This window comes from Nothobranchius furzeri, chromosome 5 (assembly GCF_043380555.1).
Source record: "Nothobranchius furzeri strain GRZ-AD chromosome 5, NfurGRZ-RIMD1, whole genome shotgun sequence".
Taxonomy (NCBI): domain Eukaryota; kingdom Metazoa; phylum Chordata; class Actinopteri; order Cyprinodontiformes; family Nothobranchiidae; genus Nothobranchius; species Nothobranchius furzeri.
The window spans coordinates 59,333,128-59,357,768 of record NC_091745.1 but is presented as its reverse complement, the minus strand read 5'-3'; the positions used below and the strand labels follow the sequence as shown (position 1 = coordinate 59,357,768).

General features: G+C 44.3%; 3 protein-coding genes across 8 annotated transcripts in view; 2 read left to right on the top strand and 1 right to left on the bottom strand.

Annotated features, from left to right (window-relative positions):
• cpne4a (copine IVa) overlaps positions 1 to 14,775 on the bottom strand; it is a 47,421-nt gene extending 32,646 nt beyond the window's left edge. Inside the window, exons 1-3 of one of the 3 annotated variants that reach the window (XM_070551801.1) lie at positions 14,700 to 14,775; positions 7,046 to 7,237; positions 406 to 585 (exon numbers count right to left, since the gene is read on the bottom strand). In XM_070551801.1, coding sequence (XP_070407902.1) covers positions 406 to 585; positions 7,046 to 7,216 — 351 coding nt within the window. In that variant the 5' untranslated portion in view covers positions 7,217 to 7,237; positions 14,700 to 14,775. Of the gene's footprint in view, positions 1 to 405; positions 586 to 7,045; positions 7,238 to 10,899; positions 11,083 to 14,699 lie in introns of those variants that run through there. The other 2 variants (XM_070551800.1, XM_015949596.3) reach the window with 2 other exon arrangements.
• On the top strand, positions 13,505 to 20,517 carry cmtm6 (CKLF-like MARVEL transmembrane domain containing 6). Its single transcript, XM_015949595.3, has 5 exons — positions 13,505 to 13,630; positions 14,804 to 14,924; positions 18,894 to 19,070; positions 19,396 to 19,494; positions 19,571 to 20,517. Exons 2-5 carry the CDS (start codon positions 14,811 to 14,813, stop codon positions 19,721 to 19,723), a joined length of 543 nt encoding a protein of 180 aa, XP_015805081.1. The 5' UTR covers positions 13,505 to 13,630; positions 14,804 to 14,810; the 3' UTR covers positions 19,724 to 20,517.
• Positions 20,518 to 24,550: 4,033 nt separating this feature from the next.
• The window catches only part of col6a4a (collagen, type VI, alpha 4a), a 46,188-nt gene continuing 46,097 nt past the window's right edge, over positions 24,551 to 24,641 (top strand). For all 4 annotated transcript variants that reach the window (XM_015949593.3, XM_015949592.3, XM_070551799.1 and 1 more), the window contains exon 1: positions 24,551 to 24,641. This exon is cut by the window's right edge and continues 13 nt beyond it. The gene's annotated coding sequence lies outside the window, so the exon portion shown is untranslated.

Sequence of the window (24,641 nt, the reverse complement as noted above, 5' to 3'; positions counted from 1 at the left end):
CGGAATTAAAACGTTCCCAGTTTTCCTGAGATGGATCTGACGGCCTCTTGTGGCCTTGCTGACAGATGGAGGAAAGTCCCGGTACAAGCTCTCCTCCTAGACTTCTGAACTTCTTTTCCCACAATCCTCTCCTCACAAAGGCTTCACATCATTGGTTCCATCATCGTCAGCCTCAAAGGTCAGACCAGGATGGTGATCTCCACAGATCTTTACAGCTACGCCAGAGCAGCCAACATCTATCTCATCAGCATTGTCTGGGTTGAAGCAGGAAGCTGCTTCCACAGTCACCCCCCCCCCCCCACCCCAAACACACACACACACACACACACACACACCTTGTGTGTGTGTGTGTGTGTGTGTGTGTGTGTGTGTGTGTGTGTGTGTGTGTGTGTGTGTGGCACCCACCTGACCCAGTGTACACTCCACTGATCCCAGGAAGTCAGCCTCCTTCAGACCGTTGTGACTGCTGTTGATGTCATAGAGCTCAAAGCGAAGACGCTGCACCTCTTCAAAGTAAAAGTCCAGGGTGAAAACCTTTGAGTAGGTCGGGTTGACGCAGCTCCGGATCACCTCGGTCCGGTCCACCTGTAGCAAAAGTCAGAGTAGAAATCTTTACTGAAATTTTCTGCTGGGGTTTAACCTGACGGCACATGAAAGGTTAATGAAGAACTTTGTGGAAGGTTCTGCTGGAACCACATGATCCAGATGAAAGGTCTGAATGAAGAAGCAACTCTGTGGGAGTGAGGAGCGGCATGTTCATCCAACAGTCAGACAGATGGAGCTCCTCTCTCTCATCTAATTACAGACGCTGTAATCAGACATTTAACAAACGTCTGAATAGGCCTAAGAGGACTCCAACATGGAGACGAAGAAGAACCCTGCTGGATCATTTCCTCTTCCTGTTGGAGTTTGAAGGAAGAAACTCCTCCTGGATCAGCAGGTCTGAGCTCAGATCCCGGTTCTCTTTGGTGTTTTTATAGATCAGAACCAGATCGGGTCGCTGAAAAGCTGCTGGTTTCAAAGATCCCTACATAAGATCTGGGTTTGTTTTTCCAATTCTGTCTCAGAATTTATAAAATCAGACAATTCTGAGTCTTATTATCAAGGTGGAAAAGCAGCTGATTAGTTTGGAAGAATGAAGATCCTGATTCTGATGGGTTAGATCTGAAACTGTCCTGGTTGGTTTTTTTTGTCTCACATCTGGTCTCCTGGTGAATAACAGACACCCTCCATCCAAACAAACAAGGAGACGAGATGATCCCTGTAGAAGATGGAGTTAAAACAGCTGATCTGTGTGAGGAACTGACGTGAAGGTTCTGATCTCCATCCACGCTCTCACACTAATGAGGCAGAACCAAAAATACCGTCACAGATCTGGCAGCTAAAGATGTTTGCCGTTTGTGGGGGTTGTGTGAAACTGAAGCGTGATGGTTTAGTAAAGACTGGAGGACTTCACATCTACTCCATCTCCTCAGAGATTCAAAACAAATGTTCAGAACCAGATACTGGTTCTGCATTAGGCTTTTATTTTTTAGAAGGCTTTCCTTCTAAACCTAAAGATTTATTTTTGTTAGTAAATGTTGTCTTTTTCTAAAATCAGGCTTGATATTTCACAAACTTCGTCCGGCTCGTGGAGAGTACAGACGCTTTATTTTGTTTCTCCTCTCCTTTCCTCTCCCTCACTCCTCATCCCAAGGCTCTTTGTCCTGTCTTTGTGTGCACGGCGCTTTCTGCATTTTTTCTGGAAACTGGAAATTATTAAAAATGGATCTGGTCAGTTGGTCTCTCAATGCTATTGACAACATTTTTTCAACGATGAGAACGGGAGAAGGGGCTCCCGGACGCCCCTCTGGGACAGAGCCAGCTGGGTATATCGTGGACTCCTGGAAACGGTGGAACATGATCTGCCTCTCTCAACTGTCTGTAGAGGATTATGAAGATGTTTGGATATTCGTTGTTTTGGTGTCAGGATTACTGCTGTTTGGCCTGAGCGGTTACCTGGCTTACCGGAAAACTAACGAGCTTTCGAGGAATTTTGGCTCAATCCCGGAGCTCAGGGATGGAATGCATCGTGCTGTGAACACACAAACTCATATAATTGTCGAGATGAGTCGTAAACTTTGAACTTTGGCTGAGAATCAGGCTCTGGCACAGGTGGATTCCATCAAGGAGCAAGTTGAAGGATCAGCACAGATTGGGATAGATTAATTACGCCATTATTGGATCTAGAGGGGTTGAAGACCAACGGAACTCTAGGGCAGAGAGGAAATTATCTCTGTCTGGCCCCAAAACATTTCTTATCTGAATCTGATGCCCTTGGAGCCTGTGAGACTGAAGTGAATACTCCCCCCTCGGAAGAAATGTGGAATGCTGCCGTCGCTATGGAAACTCTTTCTCCCTATCCCAGCCTGGGCAGGACTGTGACCGGTGAAAGCCGTGGAACCGTATCTAGGAGTCAATGTGGCCTCTAACCCATTAATCTCCCTCCCCTGTCCAAACGGAATTGGTGAGCGCTGCTCCATGCGGCTGCACGCACTGAAGTGAGGAGAGTCCTAACCCTACCTCCCCACCTAGTGGACACTTATGTTATGTAATGTCTGCAGTCTGTGTGCATATCTGTCTGAGGTGTTTTTTGCATAGCAAAGCTACCCTCTCTGTGGAGGGTAACTCTGAAGTGACTTTTTCCCCTCCCCCCTGACTCTATCCTCATATTAACCCTCTTGATCTATTATGGTAGCGCAACTTGAGTTGCGAATGACCACAGTCACCAATTTTTGTCATGTGTCTATGTAAGTATGTCTGATCTCAGAATTGTGTGTACCGAAACTCTAATTTCCCTCTGGGATTAATAAAGTATCTTTGAATTCAATTGAAACATCTGGAGATTCAGCATCATTTCATTTACCAGCTGAGAGCCTCCTGCTCTGAGGCCTTCTGACTGGTAGTCTCTAAATCACATCTGATCTGACAAGCCACCAAATCACAATAAAAAGAGGCGGGGCTTAACATTGAACACAAAGAAAACAGAAACATCAGGCTGGAAACTCTCCCGCTGAGTTTGTGCTGGATGGGTGGCGTCTGAAATCAGAGTTTTATTCATCAGAGAGGATAAAAAACAAATCACCCTCCAGCCCTCAGGAGGACTCGGCCATCTGAACTTTAACCTCCTGAAGATGAGCAGGAGATGAAGAAGAAAGAAGGGGAAAAACAGACAGGTGGGAGGAAGAAGAGGAGATGGAGACTGATGCTTCATCTGCATTTCTACAGGTCTAAAAATACAAATATGGGCCAGCAAAAAGAGGTCTGACACACACACACACACACACACACACACACACACCTCCTAAAAGCACATACAGAGGAACGCTTGTACCATAAAACATTCTGCTGGATATCCTTCGTGTTTTCAGGACTGTAGGCAGCAGAGGAACAAGAACCTTCGTGTCCTATCTGACCTCAGATTCTATAAACATTTGTTTTGGTAATGTTGGATTCTCCGGTTCCATTTCAGCCAGCTGATGAGATTCTGCTGGGTTCTGGATGGAGGGCTGTGTGATGGACCAGATGGATGACAGTTGATCCTGTCCTCCCTGGCTGAGTTTGTAACTTTGGTTGTCAGCAGCACTTCCACACTTTTCCACACCACTAATGTTAAATTAGTGCAGCTTTTAGTTTCAGCAGAAGCTGCTCGTGCTTCCCACGCTGACTTTGGAAATGCCATGAAGGAAAACCGGCGACGGAGCAGAACCAGCAAGACTTTTAATCAGGAATATGTGAGAAAAGAAAAGAAAAGAAAAGAAAAGCGCGACTGGAGAGGGAGGAACGCCAACGGAGCTGGAGCTGATCCCCCACCCCTCCACCAGAGCCAATAAAACATTTACAGAAACAACCACAGAACAAAACCACCATTACACTTCAGGAATTACTGGTAGCACTCAAATCTCAACAAGCAGGAGCCTCAGCAGGATGTTGACACGTAAAACTAGATTACAGACAGGTCACCTGGAGGTTCTACAGACTGGATCAGGAGAAACCAGGTCTAGTCAGCTTCAGCATCCCCTTTCCTCTGATGATGTGGTCACAGGACCAGATTTAAGGAGAGCATGAGGAGGTGGAGGACAAGGAGGCAGCAGGTGGAGGTCTACTCAAAAGACATCACTGACACTGCTCCACATCCCTAATGAACAACAAATCACCAGAAGAGGCCAGGAATGGCAGAGCAGACAGGAGGAAAACGTCTTTATGAAAAGACGTAAACCAGGAAACAGAAACAATAAAAGTGATTTGTTTAACCTTCTCAGGCTTCAAATAAGTTTTGATAAAAGGACGAACAACTAAGTCCTTCAGGGGTACTTCTGAGTTAAAAAATGCTCAGAAGTACCCCTAGGGTTATCCCTAACCCTAACCCATAATCAGTCAAATATAATCCCAATCTAACATAATTCCAGTCTGACGTAATCAATTTAATATAATTCCAGTCTGACATAATCAGTCTAATATAATCCCAGTCAAATATTATCCCAGCCTCGCCTCTGTCAGTGCGCCCCAGAGCAGCTGTGGCTACATTGTAGCTCATCCCCACCAGTGTGTGAATGTGTGAATGACTGGTTGTGTTGTAAAGTGCCTTGGGGGGTTCCATGACTCTAGAAGGCGCTATATCAAATACAGGCCATTTACCATTTACCATTCTAACATACTCAGTCTACAATAATCCAAATCTAACATAATCCCAGTCTGAAAAAATCCCAATCTAACAAAATCCCAGTGTGACATTATCCCAATTCAACATTATACCACTCTGATTTATTTACAGTCTAAAATTATCCTAATTTAACATAACCCCAGTCAAACATAAACCCAGTCAAACATTATCTCAATCTAACATAATCCCAGTCTGACATAATCCCTGTTTTACATTATACGAATCTAACATAGGCCCAGTCTAACATAATCCCAATCTAAATATGTAGCTCTGCTTCTTGCCCTATGGCCTATGGTGATCGACACCAGCTCTCCACAACCCTAAACATGAAAAGGCAGCAATGGATGGATGGATGGATGGATGGATGGATGGATGGATGGATGGATGGATGGATGGGTGCTGCTCCAACAGAATAACTGGTTCCATGCTTTTTTCTGAACTGGAGTTTGTGGTCTTCGTAAAATGATCCACTGAAGGATTAAATCTAAATGGTTATTAGAAACAGGATCAGGACACATAATCAATAATCGAGCTCCTCCAGCGATAATCAGAGTCTCAGTTTCATCCCTTTCTCCTCCTTCTGGTCCTGGAGTGGAGTTCTAGATGATGGAGCTCTCGCTGACCTGGTTAAAGAAGAAAAAGTCGTCCTGACTTTAAATTACTGGAGGAGCTGCAACTTCACAGGGAAAAGGAGGTCATGAAAGCTGTAATTACAGCTGGAGAGTCACAGCAAATCGAGCCGAGCGCCCCAGTGTCGGCAGGTAAAATTCACCTTCGCTCTCCTGAGAAAACAATCCCATCAGCACAGGAATGCAAGAAGATCTGATGTCCCTACAAACTGGTGCTGCTGGAATAAACAGAACAATCCCAAGACTGGAGGTTTCCCACATCACATTCCGTGGAGCGCTGCTCATTTCCTAATGGGAAGAACAGGGAAGTCTCTTTAATGGGAAAGAAATCTCACAGCTGCTAATGAGGAGGTGACATCCTTCTGACTTCGTTCATTAGTGGTGGAGCCACCCCAGTTACTGGGAAGAGGTCACCAGCTCCAGAAGAACCACAGTAGAGATCGACTGGATCCTGTTCTTATTCCCGAGAGGTCGGTCTGACCTCTGACCTCTGGATTCAAGGGAGCAGGAACTGTGCCTAAGTAAGACTGGATCTTTAAATCAGAGCCAATCAAACTTCTGCTGTTGTCGCTCTTTAACTCATGAATAAGTCATCAAAGCTCACCCATCACAGTATGACCAGGCTCAGAGGCACATCGGCAGGGTTTCACACCCAAAGCTGCTTCAGTCGCTTAGGCTCTGTGAGTCTGGAGCTGCTAAACTTCAGCTTCATGTAGCTGAAAGTGAACTCACTTATTTTGATAAATATTAATAAACTGAATGCTTGTGTTTATTTTTGTGTCTGTGAGTATTTTCTGCTTCATGGTTTATGGAGTTCGGCTCTTTAATGGAAGATCTAGGAATCTGTCAGGAACATCCAAGATCCTCAGAGAACAGGAATCAAATCAGATGTTTCCAACACACTTTTACGAAACAGCTCCCGTTCCAGTGGCTTCTGTTTCACCTGTTTTTACCATCACACATTAGCTAAATGAGTATTTATTATCATCTACAGAAACATGAAGACCACGAAGCATCCCAGAGCCTGAACACAAGCCAAAAACACTTCCTGACTTGGGTGATTTTTCTCTGTTTCCATGGTAACCATGTTACTTTACATTCCAACTTTAGGGACAGGACTGGATCAGAAGCTTCTGCACCAGTCTGGGAAACGTCAGCTGGTCAGGTAAACATCAAACAGCTGGTAGCTGATGTTTCAGTGACAAACATTCTGGAATCAGACAGAAACTGATAATAAATCACAGACTGAATCACCTCTGACTTCCCCCCAGGAAATATGGACAAGATAATAAAATCAGCTTCTCCTCCTCTGCCACTGACCTGGACCTGTTCTCATACCTGGAACTGGACCACAGGATTTATAAACGCCGCTCCAGCAAAACCCGATGAGACAAATGAACTGAAGCTAAAGTCAGGAAAGAGGTCCAGGTTCTGACATCCAGCAGCCCAGGAGGAAATCAGCTGATTCGGGAACCTTCTGACACGGTTCAACACAGAACTCAACTCTGGAAGGAAAAATCAGTACCAACAATCATTTATCTACTCAAACAGAATCTACTGGTCTGAATAAACTAGAACTGATGAACATGTCTCCAGGAGACGCCTGAGACACGTCTCACTGAACTAAAGAAGACAAACGATAAGCGACTCCTGCTAATTAGACTGATGAGGGAGCAGTGGCCGAAAGGTCAGAGCGGTTGCCATGGTGACCCACCTCCATCCACTGCCCATGAGACTGCATTTTGAGGACAATGCAGGGGTCGGGTTTGGACAGAGCGTCCCGGTCTGAGATGCCTTTGCAAGTGAGTCTCAGCTCCACTTTGGTGAGACAAGGACTGCTGAAGAGTCCCAGCGAGTTAGCTGCCGACTCATAGATGTCCGTCATGGTGGACGTAGGACAGGAAGTCTGTAGGAGGACAAAACAGCTGGATCAATGCTCTGCAGGGGACGTTAATAAGACAATCAGACTCGTTGTTTAACAGCTGATTCTATTTTCTAATTACCTGTCAGAATCAGAACGGATGCAAACAAACAAGCTGTAATTAGATTAAAAAGCAGATTATTTTATCCCCGCTGTCATTAGAATCATTTCCTGTATTTGGTGAAACGTGTCAGATTCAGCTGGAGGATTTTATTGATGCTGATGTTTACATCCGTTAAATAACTCCTGATAATCTGACTGAGACCAGATTAACCATCCAGGATTTCTTTACTCATAATAAAAACTCGTCATTTCCAAGCCGCCCAGATGTTCATAAAAACACCTGAGAGTCAGCAGTGTTGCATCAGGAACATCTAAAGTTAAAGGAACTGTTCTGATGTTGGAACAAATCAGCTGTTCGGCACTGAATTATTTTATTCATCTGACTTTCTGAATTCGTCTTTCGAGCATTTCTGAATTGTTTCTTTAACTTTCTCCTTTGCAACAGACATGGAACGCTCCAGCAAGCAGCTGCATCAGTTCGTATAAAGGGAACTTCGATATTCCTTCATCTATCCTGCAACTTTCATTCAGTTTTAAAAAACATCTAAAAGATCCTGAAGGCGTATCAAGATCAGTTTTTGCTCATGATGTTTTTTGTGTTTCTGTTTGTTGGACCTAGAGAGTCCGATTCCACCAGGAACAGGAACAGTTCTCTGGACTTCTGCCTTTCCATTATTAGAAAAATAGACAGTTTGGACTTCAGCGGGAAAGCACAGGTGAGTAAATGAGCCTTAATTAACACTAGATAATTATCAGTGCGCTTATTTTAAGAATGTGCAAATTTCCTGCAATAAAATGCAGGTAGAGAGCATTAAAATAAAAGCTAGTGATGGATTCTAATGAGGCACAGTTGGAGAACAAGCTGTGAAAAGATGTGTGATGAACTCCAGACAGGAAACTGGTTCTGCTGGGTCAGAACTTAGAGATCATATCTCCAATCTGGACCACACACACACACACACATATATACTGTATATATACATTATCCTATCAGCAGCACTCTGCTGATTAACAGCACAGCCGCAGAAAGGGATTTGAGGGAAAGTAAGGCGCTGCCAGCTCGGGTAACACAGGAAGTCAGGAGGAAGAATGGAGCTATTTCAGACCAGACCACAGATCAAGGATCAGGTTCTGATCCGATCACCAGTTTACATAATGGAAGGAGCCTTTACATTTGGCGGTGACTCAGACCTGTTTATAATAAAATCCTTTATTGGTTCTGCAGAACCGTGGCCTTTGACACAACCGGGGGTCCACGGTGTGCTAGTGCCACCCTGACAGCAAACTCAGACCAACCCCCCCCCCCCCCCCCCCCCCCGTGGCCTACCAGCTGTGGGCGGAACCGTTCAATTTCCAAGTTGGAGCTGATAGATCGTCCCACTGCTTGTATTTGGTGCTTTTAGCTGTAGCTAACAGCTAAGCATGGAGCAACAGGAGGCACCTTAAAAATGTCCCTTTAACTGAGCAGCGGGCCCCAGCAGAGGTGGACTGGCAATCTGTGAGGTCCCAGAGTGGCCGGTGAGCTCTAGGGCCTCTGGATGTGCTTTGGGTCGGCGTTGCAATGGTGCTTAGCGTGTGTACCCCTTTAAATGGTCTCTATGTTTCTGTAGGTTGGGCATGGCGTGGACTGCTGACTTGACAGTTGTCCAAAAGACGATCATTGACACCTTGCACAAGGAGGGCAAGACAAAAAAGGTCATTGCTAAAGAGGCTGGTATATTAACAGAGAGGTGAAGGGAAGGACAAGATGTGGTGGAAAAAACATCACAAGCAACAGGGATAACTGCACCCTAGAGATGAGTGTGAAACAAAACCCTTTCAAAAATATGGGGGAGATTCACAAAGAGTGGACTGCAGCTGGAGTCAGTGCTTCAAGAACCACCACACACAGACGTATGCAAGACATGGATTCAGCTGTCGCATTCCTTGCGTCAATCCACTCTTGAACAAGAGACAGCGTCCAAAGCGTCTCACCTGGGATAAAGACAACAAGAACTGGACTGCTGCTGAGTGGTCCAAAGTTATGTTCTCTGATTAAAGTAAATTTTGCATTTCCTTTGGAAATCAAGGTCCCAGAGTCTGGAGGAAGAGAGGAGAGGTACAGAATTCACGTTTCTTGAAATCTAGTGTAAAGTTTTTACAGTCAGTGATGGTTAGGGGCTCCATCTGCTGGTGTTGGCCCGTTGTGTTTTCTGAGGTCCAAGGTCAACGCAGCCATCTACCAGGAAGTTTTAGGGCACTTCTTCCTCCTGCTGACTGACTTTATGGACTCTGCACCTGCACACAAAGCTACCAGTACCTAGTTTAAGGACCTTGGTATCCCTGTTCTTGATTGGCCTGCAAACTCACCTGACCTTAACCACATAGAAGATCTATGGGGTATTGGTATTGTGAAGAGGAAGATGCAATACGCCAGAAGAACAATTCAAAAGAGCTGAAGACCACTATCAGAGCAACATGGGCTCTATAAACCTGAGCAGTGCCACAGACTGATCGACTCCATGCCGCGATTGCTGCAGTTATCCAGGCCAAAGGATCCCCAACTAAATATGTTCATACGACCAACATTTAAAAGATTTTTTTTGCATTGGTCTTAATTGATATTCTAACTTTCTGAGATACTGAATTTGTGGTTTTCATTAGTTGTCGGTTAAATAATTTAAATAATCAAAATAACAGAAATAAACATTTGAATTATATCAGTCTGTGTGAAATGAATGAATCTAATATACAAATTTCCCTTTTTGAATGGAATTACTGACATAAATAAATTTTGTCATCATTTTATAATTTTATGCAGCATCTGTAGACAATTAGTTTTGTTATCAATAATAAAACTAATGGTTTTATTATTTAAAATAAAACTAATTGTTTGCTCAAAATTATTAAAAAGGATCGATTTAGCATAAATAACATTTCAATTACAGCCTGAGATCAGATAGATAGGATTTCTTTTAAAGGACAAACCAAAAAAACATCCAGACAAATGTACTGATGCTGGTTGGAAGGACCAATACCGATTTCTGATTGTTGTGCGGCTGCAACGTCCTGAATTATCTCAAATTATCAGAGTGAAAAGAATACTTAAAATAATTCTGATAACATTAAATATTGAATCTGAAGGTAAAAGCTCTGTTCCTCATAGAGTGAATTAGCGTATAGTGATTGTGAGTTCGTGGACCAACAATGAAAAAAATTGTCTCATTTCTGAGTTTCTGATTAGTAGATGAAGCAGAGTTTTTGCTTATTTCGGATTCATTTAATAAAATATGATTTATTTTTTGGGGTTTTTTTTCTATTCACTTTTTTATCATTGTTTTTAATTTAAAATAATCACGAAAAACAGACACCTCTTGAAACTGCAGATGTTCTTCATCACAGAGCTGAGCCCCCCACCACCCACGGGAGCTATCAGCTGATCAATAGCAACTAATCACTAATCAATGAGACCAGTCAGACCTTAGCTCCTCCAAACACAACATTCTGATCCCAGAACAGCTCGAGATTCTAAACCTGATCCCCCCAAAAAACACTGAAAACTTCCAGAAGGAGGAATCTATTCATTCAGCCAAAGGTGAGTTTACCTGTTCAGATGAAGAAAAACCTCCAGCTGAAAGTAAACATCCGAAAGTTCCCAGTTTCAGCTCAGACGGACTGAACTGAGATCAGCTCCACTCCGACAGACACACACCTTCATCATCATCGTCCTCCTCTCGTGGCTGCTGGAGAGCCTCTACAGCCTCCAGCCGCTTCTCACGGCTTTATACCGGGGAAAGCCTCAGTTACACTCCGGGAGGAGAGGGAGAACAGCGGAGGAGCGGGCAGCAGCGCCTCCTTCAGGCATATGAAATAATCAATTAATTCAAGTGAATTTGTTGATGAAGTCAGAGCACAAGTACCTATAACAGGTGTGACTCAAACAAGGTCACGTGGTTCGGTCTACATCTGATTCAGATTTAAACCCAAATTTTTGGGGGGAAAGCTAGTTCGACTCCCAGCTTGTACTACAATTGAGTCTGTGGTAAAAAAAAAAGTTTAAAAGCCTCCCCTGTGTGAGCTGACAGGTGAAATTATACGGGTAGACTTTAAAATGTAAGAGAGTCATAAATAATAACTGAGTCAGTTCTGTGGCTTGGCATACAAACTTGCTTGTGTTGACTTGTCAGCGGGTCGAGTTCTGAGGATCTTGTGTCTGTTGAGGACGATCCAACAGCTGTCTGATCAGAATGCGAGTGAAGCATTTTTGATTTTATGAAGCTTCACAGTTCAAATATCCCAGTGAACCATTTGCTTTTCATACAGTGGAACAGAAAGGAAGTCCTTCTAGCAAATCAGTGTGCTGATAAAGCACACTGAGAGCAAGTCACCCACTTAAAGAGCAAGTCACCCCCTACCAGAGTTTTGCTCCACTCCCACTTCCTGGTTGAAAAATGTGACAAATGCTGTGTCCTGGTAGACCAAGACGGTGGAGTCGCTAACAAATACACACACACACACACACACACAGGCTCACAATATTGTGACATCATATGGTACCAGCTAATGTCATAGTGTACTTCTTAACCAATAGCGATGGCAGATTTAAATCCAATGCAGTGCAGAGTTTTTACCTGAAGAGGGTGCAACACTAAAAGTTTTAGACAGAATATATAAATTTTAATCAAGATGTACTAAAGTGCCAAATTATTGATTGCATGTGTCTATCGCGCAATTAGACAATTGTTTCTCAAATTTATAAGCAAAAAATAAGTACATTTGGTGGTGACTTGCTTTCTAATGCTAGCCTGGCCTGCCAGACTCCTCTGTTTAATTCTGCACAGAGAAAGGGTCTGGGAACTCTCCTATTTAAATAACCCCGCAACCCCTGAGATTTCTAACCGAGCCAATGAGCGCTGAGTAGCAGATGTCACACACCACAACGCCAAGTTTGTCAAGGCGACTGAAGCGGAGTTCGCTGCGGCTCTTTCCTCCTCTAAATGACTTGGACACGTATTTAAAACAACAACAAGTAGAAGCGCTAAAAGCCTTTCTTCTAAAGAAAAATGTTTGCTCTGTCGCCATACGCCATTTTTGACCACAGCTAAAAAAGTCACACACTGCGATGCTCAGTTTCTCATAAACAAGTAGAAGCGCTAAAAGCATTTCTTTAAAAAAAAAAAAAAAGATGCTTGCGCTGTTACCAGTCGCTATTTTTTTTACTACAGCTAAAAAACTACAGCATTGCACAGTACAGTCGGCATTTCCATCTTTTTTCTGATTGATTATTTTTGAGCTGCCTAGTCCTGCCCCTCAAGTGCCTCTCTGCCTGTACCAGAATCTTTCTCTGTGCAGAATTAAACAGAGGACGAGTCTGGCAGGCCAGGCTACTCTAAAGGTTGGTTGGTACTATGGTGTAGTGTTGGATGCATGCCGTAGAGCTCCATGCTGCCCCCCTACCGTTTGGGAGAATATTGGCTCACCGTAGAGACAAGCCGCATGAACCATAAACGCTGCAAGTTGTGAAGCGCGTTCCATCCACGAGCCGCATCACCAAGCGGAAAGTAAATGCATCAAGCATAAACCAAGCTTTTAGCATCAGAGCCTTAAAATATTTAGGATGCTCTAATTTATAGTTTTGTGTGACAATCTGATGTGTTTGCAGAAACTTAAAAAAATAACATATTTGACAATTGCTCTTTGGTTATATTTGTTTTATACTTTTATATCCATTAGGAAGAAATTATTTTTATTTGTCTGTATTATATAAACAGTCTATGGCAGTGGTCCGCAAATGGCGGCCCGCAGGCCACGTCCGGCCCTACATGTGTGGCCCTTGGACCATTATAATTGAGGACCCCTAGTCTATGGTCTGACATCAAAAGTTACAGAAAGCTCTAGGACCATGCGGAAACCAAACGTTTGTGTTGACGCCTGTTTCCCATTAGAGCATACTGTAAAGACACCCCCCCCCCCGTGCCCCCCCCCCCCCACTTCTAAAAGGAAAATTACGTCCATGCACACACACACACACACACACACACACACACAATAAGAAATTTAGGACATATGTGTATAAAATATAAGCATTTCGTCCATAAAAAATGTATTCAACCAAATGGTGAGGAAAAATTTAAATGCAAATTTTCTAATGAAAGCGCTAATTTTTCTTCCTCTATTATTTTGAAGTTCTGACAGGAAGCATGTCTCATCATTTGCCGCTTGACTGTGACGTAATAAAATCTTCATTGCGGAAGTAACAGAGAAACAAAAGTGACTTCGTTGGTGTAAACGTCTGTAGAAACTTTATTTCCCTCCGAACCGGGACGGAACCGAACGGTGAGTTTCTCATGTATCCGAGTTTTTATGAACGTTACTAATTAGACCAGTTTCTGGTTTGGTTAAGTCTGAGCTGAATTGGGCCGAGCCTCCGGGATTCCCCTCGTGTCTGGAGTTCTTTTATCAAACTTCGTCTTTTAGAGAGTTTGTTTGTTTGTTTGTTTGTTTGTGGGGAAGCCTGTTGGATGATTTAACTCAAAAGTTAAGCCCAGTTTCCGCTGCAGCGGTTATTTTAGCTACTTCCAGTCCGAACCGAACTCGCATCGTACCTTTTTACCGGAGAAACGAGCAGCTGTAGAAATAAACACCGATCCGAGTTCCCTGGCTCTGCTGTAAGAACTCATGTGTTTAAACCAACAGGCCTGAAGACGGAAATATTAAAGTCAATCAGGCGGAAATAGTTTTATTTTCAGTAAAGATCTTTAAGTAGCTTGTGTTACTGTTTAAAGTCACATAATCGACTGAATAAAGTTTCATTTTCATCTTTCGGAAATCACCCAATAAAACCCCTGATAGTAAGTCGTGTAAAGTGAAAGTAAAGGTTCTGTTACATGCTCGTACAGCTGATCAGACGTGACTATTAACATGAATCAAGAGAAAAAACAACTTTACTCAAAGACAATAATCATAAATCAGTCATAAAGTTGTTTCCGTCGTTTTTATCCTGTGGATTTTATGACTGGCGGTTTGTTTTGGAGGCGGTAACATTCTTAAATGTTTGTGATCATTTATCTAATAAATGTTCAAAAGTAGGGTCAGATGAGCTGATTTAGTCTCGGGTTGTGTTCTCCTGAGTCTAACCGAAGCCGTGTGCCGATGATGTCTGATCCTCTCTGATTTTGAAGAGTTTGGAGCAGCAAACTCACTTTCTCTTGATTCACTTGATCTGAAGCAGGTTATGATCTGGTGAGCGGAGCAGGTCCAATCAGAACCAGCAGCTGTCAGAACAGCCGTTCTGGTCTGACTGACGGCTACAGTTACCTACAGACACCAGTTTACAGACTGAGTTCAAACATCAGGAGCTCAGTCCAGATGTTTGATGGATTCAGCAGGCTAGTCTGCAGCTCACCCATTAGTTAGTTTACTGGTTTAAGGTGGAGACATCAATCACTGATTTGGGATCTGGTCATAGACGGATGGATGATGTTTAACCGCTCAGTTTCTGTCTCTCAGCTCCATCATGGCCAACGACGTTTACTCCTCCACGACTACTCCAAACCCAGAGTCTTCCTGCTTCAAGGTCCCCTCCAAACTCCTGGATAAAACTCGCTTCGTCCTGAAAGTCTGTGAAGTGGTGAGTTCCACCATGGGGAACCTTGTGGCTCCAGTGGTTCTGATGTTCTCTGATCTCTGGCTCTGTTTGTTCTGGAGCCAGAACCAGATCTGTCCTCTGGTGTAGCTCCAGTTGGAGTGGAAATTGTTTTTTTTCTCATGTTTTATATCATCTTCCTGGTTCCTGGGTCCAACGAACTAATGTTTCATCCGTTAATCAGCATTAAACGAAAGCTGCTGGACAGTCGATCTCAGCGAGTCTTTACTCACACATCCAGGAAAGAGTCAAGATCTAAAACTCACTCATGCTTTAAATGTTTTTTTTTTTGGTTTTTTATACAGTGCAAAAATAACTCTGTGGCCTAAAATGACGCTTTTACCTGCATGAAGGGAAAATGGCAACAATAGATTTGGATCCTAAATTTAAAATTCCCTTAACTTTATTTTTTCTTTACTTTTTTACTAACTTTTATGAATCAGAGAATAGAAAGATTGAACATCTCCAGAAACTCTTTTTATTTTCTTTGCTTTTCGTTTGTTTTTATTAAAACATTGGTTGTTCCACTCTGAGAGGAAACAGAATTTAGAGTCAGACCAAACTAAACCATAAACGAGTCTCCGTGTTTCGTGAGTTTTGTTTGGTCTGACTTCAACATTCAGATGTGACTGGATTAAACCAAACTAGATTCCCGTTGACTCTCTCTCCCTCAGAGGAATCGTGAGGAAACCGGCTCAACATAATTACACACAAACACAAGCTGTTGGCAGCACAAACACACAACCCCAGGGCTCCACCTGATTCGTTCTGCTCCAAACGGAACAGAACCGTGTTTCAGCTTGTTTCAACAAAGACTTGAGTTCTTCTAATGCTAGCGTAATTAGCACTTAGCAGTGGTTAACGTTTTAGTGATGACATCATGTCATTGATCCTTTCACCTGCTAACAGGGTTCTGTAGAGTCTTAGACTGTGACCTTTGACCTTTATCCCACTGAGGCATACCCCCAGCACTTTGTCATTTCTTTGACCTCAGAGGGAACCTGCTGGACTCCTTATGGACAAACTCTGCAGAAGGATGAACAGCAGAATTAGAAATGACCTTTGACCCTTGACACCTCTACTGTGCTGCAGAGGTTTTTGCTCTTGGCCGGTCTGTTACCTTGTGGCTCTGGATAGAACCCGATCCTTTTGTTGCACCTTTCTGAGTCGGAGGACTCCAAAGCGCCTTACACCACAGTGAATTATTCATCCATTCACACACTGATGGCGATGCGCTACATCTTAGCCACAGCTGCACAAGGCCACACTGACGAAGGTGAGGCTGCCACGCACAGATGCGTGGGTTTGAACCAGCAACTCACCAGTTAAAGGGTGACCTCCTAACCCCTGAGCCACCGTCCCAGCTCAGATCAGCGTGGTGTTTGAGTCTGGGACCTCTGACTAAGTCTTCCTGACCCAGCAGGAAGCTGAAGACAGAACTGAAAGTGTTGCAGAAGGCCGTTAGTCCTCCATCAGCAGATCTCAGAGCTGATGCAACCGGGAGGGACAAGGCCTGCATCCGCCACCCCAGAACTCTGGACTCTAGTGTTGGGTAAAAAGAGGAAATGTGTGTGTGTGTGGGTGTGTGTGTGTGGGGGGGTGGGGGTAGAGTTCTTGAATCAACAGAACCTCTTCATGGACTAATAATTATTCTGAGACATTCATCTGATCCTGGATCAGTCCTACAGCTGCTTCTGGGCTTCTTCTAACTCGTGGAGGACCAGGAACCAGCACTCACCAGAACCAACAGTCTGGTCTTCACCAATCTAATCATCATCTCATGGTCCAGGATGGGTTCTCCTCAGCCCTCTGATGGTTCTCTCTCTGAGATGTTTGAGGTTCTTGCAGGACTTCATAGTTCCAGGTCTCTGGTTTGTGATAGATCCACTGACTAATAAAGTTAGTGAAGTTTTTTGTTCATTGGAGCAAATCTTTGTCATCATCAGCACTTTCTGTTGTCCTTTCACAGTAACGGTCTTTCTCGTTCCTCCTGACAGGAAGTGTTAGATTCTTAGCTCCATGGCACCTTCAGAGGGTTCCTCCTGTGGTGATCAGGTGTTTCCCACAGTAGTATTGCTGCTGGAGAGGAACCAACCAGAACCAGAACACCTGCTTGCTGTAGGTGTGTGTTTGAGCTGAGGTGGGGATCTCTCAAATCTCCGTTTCAGACCACACACACACACACACACACACACACACAAAAATAATGGCGTATAACAAAACAGGAAGCTGTGGACTTCAAAACACTTCCTTGTTTTTGTCAAAATAAACATAAAAAGTTTCTTGTCCGTTTTTCTCAGATTAAGCTGATTTTCTCTGAACATCTCAGCGTTAGTTTGAGCCTCCCAGTGGACGGATGTCTCTCTGTCCACACTGTGACCCGTCCTGAACCGTTCCTTCTGTTGGACGTGTTTGGATCTTGGTTCCGCCATGGTAGCAGCAGATCCTGGAAACCCCTACGTGTCTTCAGATGGAGCGGACCACAGCACACAGCTGGTTTTACGTCCTGCTGACTGTTTTTACTGTAAATAGGCAGAACACATTAAAAACTGGTGACCTAATTAGTAAACAAAGAGCTGATTGTGAAACAGCTGGTTGAGCGTTGTTGGGGTAAAATCAGCATCAAATACTTTTTATGACTTTCTGGTTTTTCTTTCCTAATGTCTCTGATCAGACTTTATTTAATAAATAAAGTCAAACAAATGTTTTCATGACTGATTCAGGGTTTGGTGTTTCGTCTGAGTCTGAAACCCAGCTCGTCATATGGTGAGAGGAGGTGGAGTTCTGCTGGTTTGCTCATTTATAAATCCCATTTACTGCTGTTGACACAACGTAGAGGTCTGTACATGACAGCACAACCACATAAAAACACACCCAAAAAATAAAACGTCAAGAAGTCAGAAAGTAGGCAAAGAAATAATAAAATCATGAATAAAATGACAATATCAAGTAATCAAACCACAGTAAACTTGATAAAAGGTAAAGGAATAGCTACGCAGATCAACCAATATTAAAAGATTGGTCAAAGATAAGTTGATGACTTAAAAAGCTCCAGACTATGAGAGATGCTGAGATGTGTGGGAAGCTGCTCCAGAGCCTAGAACCAGCCACCAAAGGAGCTCCATCTCCACGGGTCTTGAGACAAGCCTTTGGGATCTAACAGGGACTGGGAACTGGACCTCATATTCCTGCCAGGAGTGTAGACGACTAGTAGATCATCTATATAATGCAGATCTAGGCTATGAAGAGATTTCAAATAGATTTTTATGAACCATTTCGATTTGATCCATCGAGGTAGTTTTCAAGTGGACACGTTCTACAAAACTCACCTTTTGCAGCCTTTTGTGCTGTCATGTGGGTCTCCACTGCCTCTTAGAAAATTCCAGACGTGAATAAAAATGTCTTTTCTGTCAGTGTTTGGTTTCAGGAATGAAATTCATAAAATGAGTCATTTAAAAAAATTCCCTTATTGTGACATCACAACCAGGGGCATTATAGCACAGGAGGAGCAGCAGCTCTACTCTCCCGGATATCCAAGCACCTCACCACATAGGCAATCGGGGGTGGGTGGGCGTGGCCAGCTCCAGCTTGTTTTCTTAAAGTGACAGAGTCCTGTGTAGGCTTATTCTGGAAGGTACTGAAAGTGTCAAGAATAAAACAGCTGAAATCCCTTTATGTGAGAGGGATTATGTGCCAAGAGCCTCATAAACTTGTTTTTAATAGACCACATAATCTGCCTCCTGTAAAAGCCGATTCATTTTTCTGTTTGGCTTTATTATGAATGAAGGTATTTATGGAGCAGAGTTACCAGGACCTCTACGAGAGACGTGAATGACTTGGCACATGTCATCAGATCTTTCCTCAGAATCAGTTCAACTGAATGCAACAATCAGTTGTGGTGGCCATCTTGAATGAACCCTTCCTAAAGTGTTCATTGTCTTGGTTTTGTTTCAGCTTCTCTCCTTGGTGGCCTTCATTCTGGAGGAGCTGGTCGGCAGCTGCTCCAGCTGCAACCCTCTCTACTTCTTTGAGTTTGTGAGCTGCACGGCCTTCCTCTTCACCCTCCTCCTCCTCATTCTCCTCGCCACCCATTTGCATGAAAAGGTCAACATCAGCTGCTGGCCCAAAGTGGTAAGAGCCCACCTCAGACCTCCCGGTTCTGATCCATGTTTCAGAACACACGCCGAGAACGGATCTGCTGAACATTTAGATTGATCGTGACTTTAAATCACAACCATCTGATGATTTGAGCTATCAAACATCCATAAACCTTCTCAACCATTAGAGGACCAGCCCTTTCAGCTCAGATGGGATCAAAGGTTCTGGCTTAACAAGGTCACCCGTTAAGAATTAGTGAAGCACTGATGATGCACATGTGATCAGCAGTTGCTGGCTGATTCAGAACCTCAACAACACTCAGTATTTGTAAGATAATTACTAGTGGCTTCTTCTGCAGGACTTCTTTTACACGGCCATCATCACCGCCCTGTTCTTCATCTCCTCCATCACCTTCGCGGTGGACAACGGCAGATCTGAACTGGAGACTGTGGCTGTGGTAAGTGAACTTCTGGATCTAGTCCCACTCTCCTTCCCATCCCTCCTTGGGAATTCACCTGTCCTTTCCTCCACAGGTGTTTGGTTTCTTTTCGGCTGTGGTGTTTGTCGTGGACGTGGTCGTCTTCTTGAGGACAACAGGGTCCCCGCTCAGGGACAGTCAAGCTACAGAGTCTAACGGCACCCCGGTCACAGCAGAGGCAGAGAAACTGAACAACGGGGGTCACTAAGGGTCCTAAAGACCACACTTGTGTGAGTCTGCTTCATCTAAAGGTCACAGATTATCTACTCTCACCTGGCAGCAGGTGGGTGGAGCTTCAGCTGCAATCAGCTGATCACTATGGTTGTATTCTTTTCAGTCCTGTTTTTAGTTGTTTTTCTGTCTGAGGGCGTTCTGTGCTCTGGAACTCCTCCTGATCGGTTTGGGGTTTAACCCTGACCCTAATCGGTACCAGAACAGAGAACCCGTCAGAACCCTGTGTTTTGGTTTAAAGTTTCATGTAAAACTTTTGGAACAGGCTCCAAGTTTCACTGTTTCAGACACTAAAACCGCTGAACCACTAAAGGTTCTGCAGGACCTTCAGAACCTGGCAGGATATCCATAAACCACCTGCTAGAGGTGGTCTGTCTAGGCCTTACAGAATGGCATCAGAGCCTTCAGAACATTCCACAGCAGCAGAAACCCGATGGTTCTGATTCTTTAAAGTGAACTGGTCGGTGGTGTCCAGCAGGGGGAGCGTTTGCACCAACTTCCTAAATCCTTTCATTCTCCAGTGGGTTTAACGGGTTTATTTACCCCTTTTTTATTTTTTTTTAAATCAGAATTTTGTTCTGGCTCTGTTGCTGATGACAACATTAGTGAATGTAGAACTGGATCAGAACCTGAACACATTGATTGCTGAGAGGACTCTCAACCCGAGCAGCTTTTTAAAGTAGAATTTTGAGCCGGTCTGGGACACGTCCATCCTCACTCAGGAGCAAGCATTCCCAGATCCTGATGTCAAAACAGAGTTTAGAGTCAGAGGTCAGCAGCTGAATCAAAGGTTTTAATGATCCGTGTTAAGAAATGAAGTGTAGGATTGGAATTAGTTGTTTTGTTTTATAATTTTTATCAAATATAAAAGGTTTCTGACCACCCTGAAAAACAAACATCAATCATCTTTAAATCAAAATGATTTCATCTCACTTTTTAAGCGACAATCAGTTTTTGTATTAAAATATTTGTATTTTGGGCCAAATAGGTTTTTCATAGTAAAAGCATGTATTTTTTTATGAATTCTGTGTTTGTCGATAATGTAACTGAATGAAGGCGCCGCTATCTTTGTTACATTTGGTTTATCTTCCTGTCATTTTAATAAAAACATTTTGGATAAAAGGATCAGCTGTTGAGTCTTTGTTGGGTATACTGGGTCATAAGTTTCAGAAGATTTTCACAAAACATCAGACCTTCAGACTAGTTCTGGTTTTGGTACCAAAGAACTACCTCACAATGGATCCGGTTGTGTTGATGATGAACCGGGTCCGACGAGTTCTGGCCCTGTGGTTCACTGATGGAGACCATCGATGGAGACGTCAGCCTAGGACTCGGCCCGGTTCCGATTACTGTAACAAAGTTTTATGTTCAGTTAGAAGATGATAAAAAGCAGATGTCTGTTCACAGCTGCCTCAGTGAACATCTGGAGGACTGTCCCAGTTCTGAATCTGGGAAGGTTCCTGAACACTTCCTGTTCTGTTTTTATTTCTGAGTCCAAACCTGGTTCTGATGTTTCAGTAAAACTTGATTAAACGTGAGGCCAGAACCTGTAGGACCTGTTAGAAACATTATGTATATAACTGCTGAAGTTGAGGAACGAGGTACGACGACGGTACAAGGACATCACATCCTTGTGTTGCCTGGCTGAAGACGCATTTAATCACGCCTGTAAAAGCAAATGGGCGTGATGCTGGGTGGTGGCCCCGTCCTCCACCTACAAGCCCCCAGCATCACCAGATTTTCTCTGTTCGATAGCCGCTCTCCAAGCTAGGCTGCGAAGGGGGCAGCCCTGCGTACCTCGTTCCTCTCCTTCAGGGAACAGGTGTTACTTCCATAACCTAGCGTTCCCTTTCAATCGATTCACTTGGTCCAACAAAGGTACTATGGGACATATGAAAACACCCCATGAGCAGCTATCAAACCTGGGCCGACAACGCCATTTAAGATGGCAACTCAAACCAGCAGACAGAACTTCATGAGCCACCCAAGGGGCCATGAAATCTAGTTTAGGCAGAACTCCATTGGGTCGGGGACCACATGTCCCACACCACCATAACCCCTGCACCCGAGAACTCCCTACCAGAGCACAATCGTCCAAGTAGGCAAGAATGCAGATCTCTCTCTGAGTGGTGCTGAGGCAGCTTTGGAAAATGTGCAGGGAGCTAGGGCAAATCTAAGTGGGAGAACCAGGTACTCGTAGGCTTGCCCTTGAGCCTGTGATCAAGATGAACCCCCCACATTCAATTCTTGTCAGAGCCGTGCAAAGCCACAGGAGCCGACTCGGAGAGCGTGGGGTCCTGCTGCAAACCCGCGGCGTCTCCCAGGCCACTTTGGAGTAAGTTCACATGCCAATCGAGCGGAGCTGACGACAGAACTCGCACACCTCTGGGTCAGAGTGCTCTGTTGGCATGAAGAATCCAGGGGCAGACACGACAGGCTTGGTACAGGTGCTTCTTGTGACAGGGTGATTGTCGCTGTATCCCGATTGATCATCTGCCCTGGCTACTTGGCCATGGGGATGTCCTTTTGGCTGACTGGTTAGCACTTGTGACTCTCACCTGGGAGTCTTGGGATAGAATCCCGCCTGGGCCCTTGTTTCTCCACCTTGCCACATTCTCATGGAGAGAAAACCCACAGCCCCGAGGGCAGGGAGCAGATTTTTATCAAGTGGAGTCCAACACAGACTCAACACAGGCACAAGCCAAAGAGCACAGAGGCGGAAAACTAAAAGAGCCACAAAAAGGTAGCGCTCGGTGGGCGAACACTGACCGGAAAGCAGCAGAATGAACACCAGCGAGCAGTTAAGCTAACTTTTCAATAGCATAGCTAACAATAGTTTTCTGTACTTAAATGTTATCGGCGAGGTGAAAGCGTAAGAACTGAGAGATGCCATCACCCAGCGTCACGCGCTTTTGCCTTTACAGGCGTGATTAAATGCGTCTTCATCCAGGCCACACGAGGGTGGGATGTCCTGGTACCTTCTTTGTACCGAGCTGTGATGGCTGCAGCCACAGCCACACAGTTTAGGTAATGGAATGTGTATTGTTTCCCTTATTTATGTGGTTTAATTAAAAGTAGACACTTTGTCAGTTTGGAATGGATGTCATTACATGGCTGTTTTTTAAAATAAGTGTGCACATTTTGGTTCACATGTTAAGTGATGATGTAAAAGTGTGCTTTTGTGTTCTGAGTTGCCTTGGTGGCACCGGATCAGCTAAAAGGTGGAGAAGGGGTGGAGCAAGCTTATGAAGAGATCTGCAAATTGACTCATACCACCACTCTGGATCATGGGGGGAAATGGATCTGCTTTGTTAGTTTCAGTTTTACCCCCTTTTTGTGTTTTAGTGGGCTGATCATCCATTACTGAAGTTCCTCCTTTGTCTCAATTAAGCAGGTCTGTTTGTCTGAATTAAGTGTTAAACTCTTAATTGGAGGTTTGTTTGTTACTTTGTCCTTTTAAGGGCCCAACAATCAGTTTTTTATATGTAAAAGGTACCCACCCTTTTGAGAGTTATACAAAAGAATACAACCTGTGCCAGACTGTCCTTAACCGCTCGGCCCATCTATCCCAACTTGATCAGGGTTTGGAACACCTGGACCTATAGGAACATCAGCCTTCTGGTCTCTGTGCTACTTTTTAAAAACATATATTTTATTACCAACTTTCAAACAAAAGCATCCAAACAATTGTTCCATTTGTTGCTGTCTGCATTAAATCTTTGTCTAAAACATTCAGAGAATCAATTAATCATCCTAAAATGAACTACTTTCAATGGACTTTAATGGGGCTGCTGGCTCTCTGTGCACATCTTCAACATTCCACGGAGCCAACCTGGAGCTGCAGCTTCATGCTCACAAATAGAGGGGATGTCTGAGAACAGGTTTATGAAATCCCACCCTGATTTCCTTATTAAAAACAGGTAAGATGTGTATGCTGCTGATTTCATACACTGCACCTGGCTAACAGAAGGGATCGGAACGCCACACATGAAAGATAACACCTGATCCTGGCATGTTGGCCAAAGTCTGAAGAGTCTATTATGAAGTGCTACTTGAACTTGGGAGGTGTGTGGAAAACCATACGGGCTGGGAGCCACCCAGTTTGAACATCAGCAGCTCTAAACTGAATATGGGATTTTAGTAGAGTAGATCTGAAACAGAGTCGGTACACCAGACTTCCTCCGAGCAGAAGTTCTGCGAGCGCTGGACTCACCCAGAGCAGAACCGGTCCACTGGAGCTTAACTAATAGTTCAGGGTTAGTGACACTGGTCGTGTGTTGACTGATTTGCACAATAAACTTGAAAAAGAATCAACAGACACCAGATCGGAGTGCCACAGACACCCATGCCTCAAGATGTTCTGATAAGCCATGGGTCGATGGGTCGTGTTCTGGGCTCTAGTCTCGGTCCACACACTCATGCATTCATTACAGCGTTCTGTTTCAGAGGCTCTCTCGAGTCCATGTGGGGGTTCTGCTGACTGTGACTCGCTGCTTTCTCACGTGGGGCTGCCTGAAGGGTCAGAGGTCCTTCTGGACTTCACACACAGAGATTTTCCCAGAATTCCACTGTCGTCTGAACTGTCAGGGATCGGTCGGCTGACCGGAGACTCCTTCGTTATGATGTCTGAAGCTTCCTGTGTAGTGGGTTGTTAAACCTTCCAGGTCTTTTGTTGCTACAGAGTAACAAAACAGTGACATCTTCAATTAGTGAAAAGCCTGGAGAAGGTAAACAGATGTTTAACTTCCAGAGCTGCTGCAGCTGGGCGTCTCCTCCACCTCTGTAGCAGCAGTGGGAGGAGCCAGCAGTTGGAGGTGTTTCCTGCAGAAGAGGGTCTGCACCTCCCTACATGGCTGTGGGACTTGGGTGTTCGGCGTGCGGAGGGTGTGGACGCA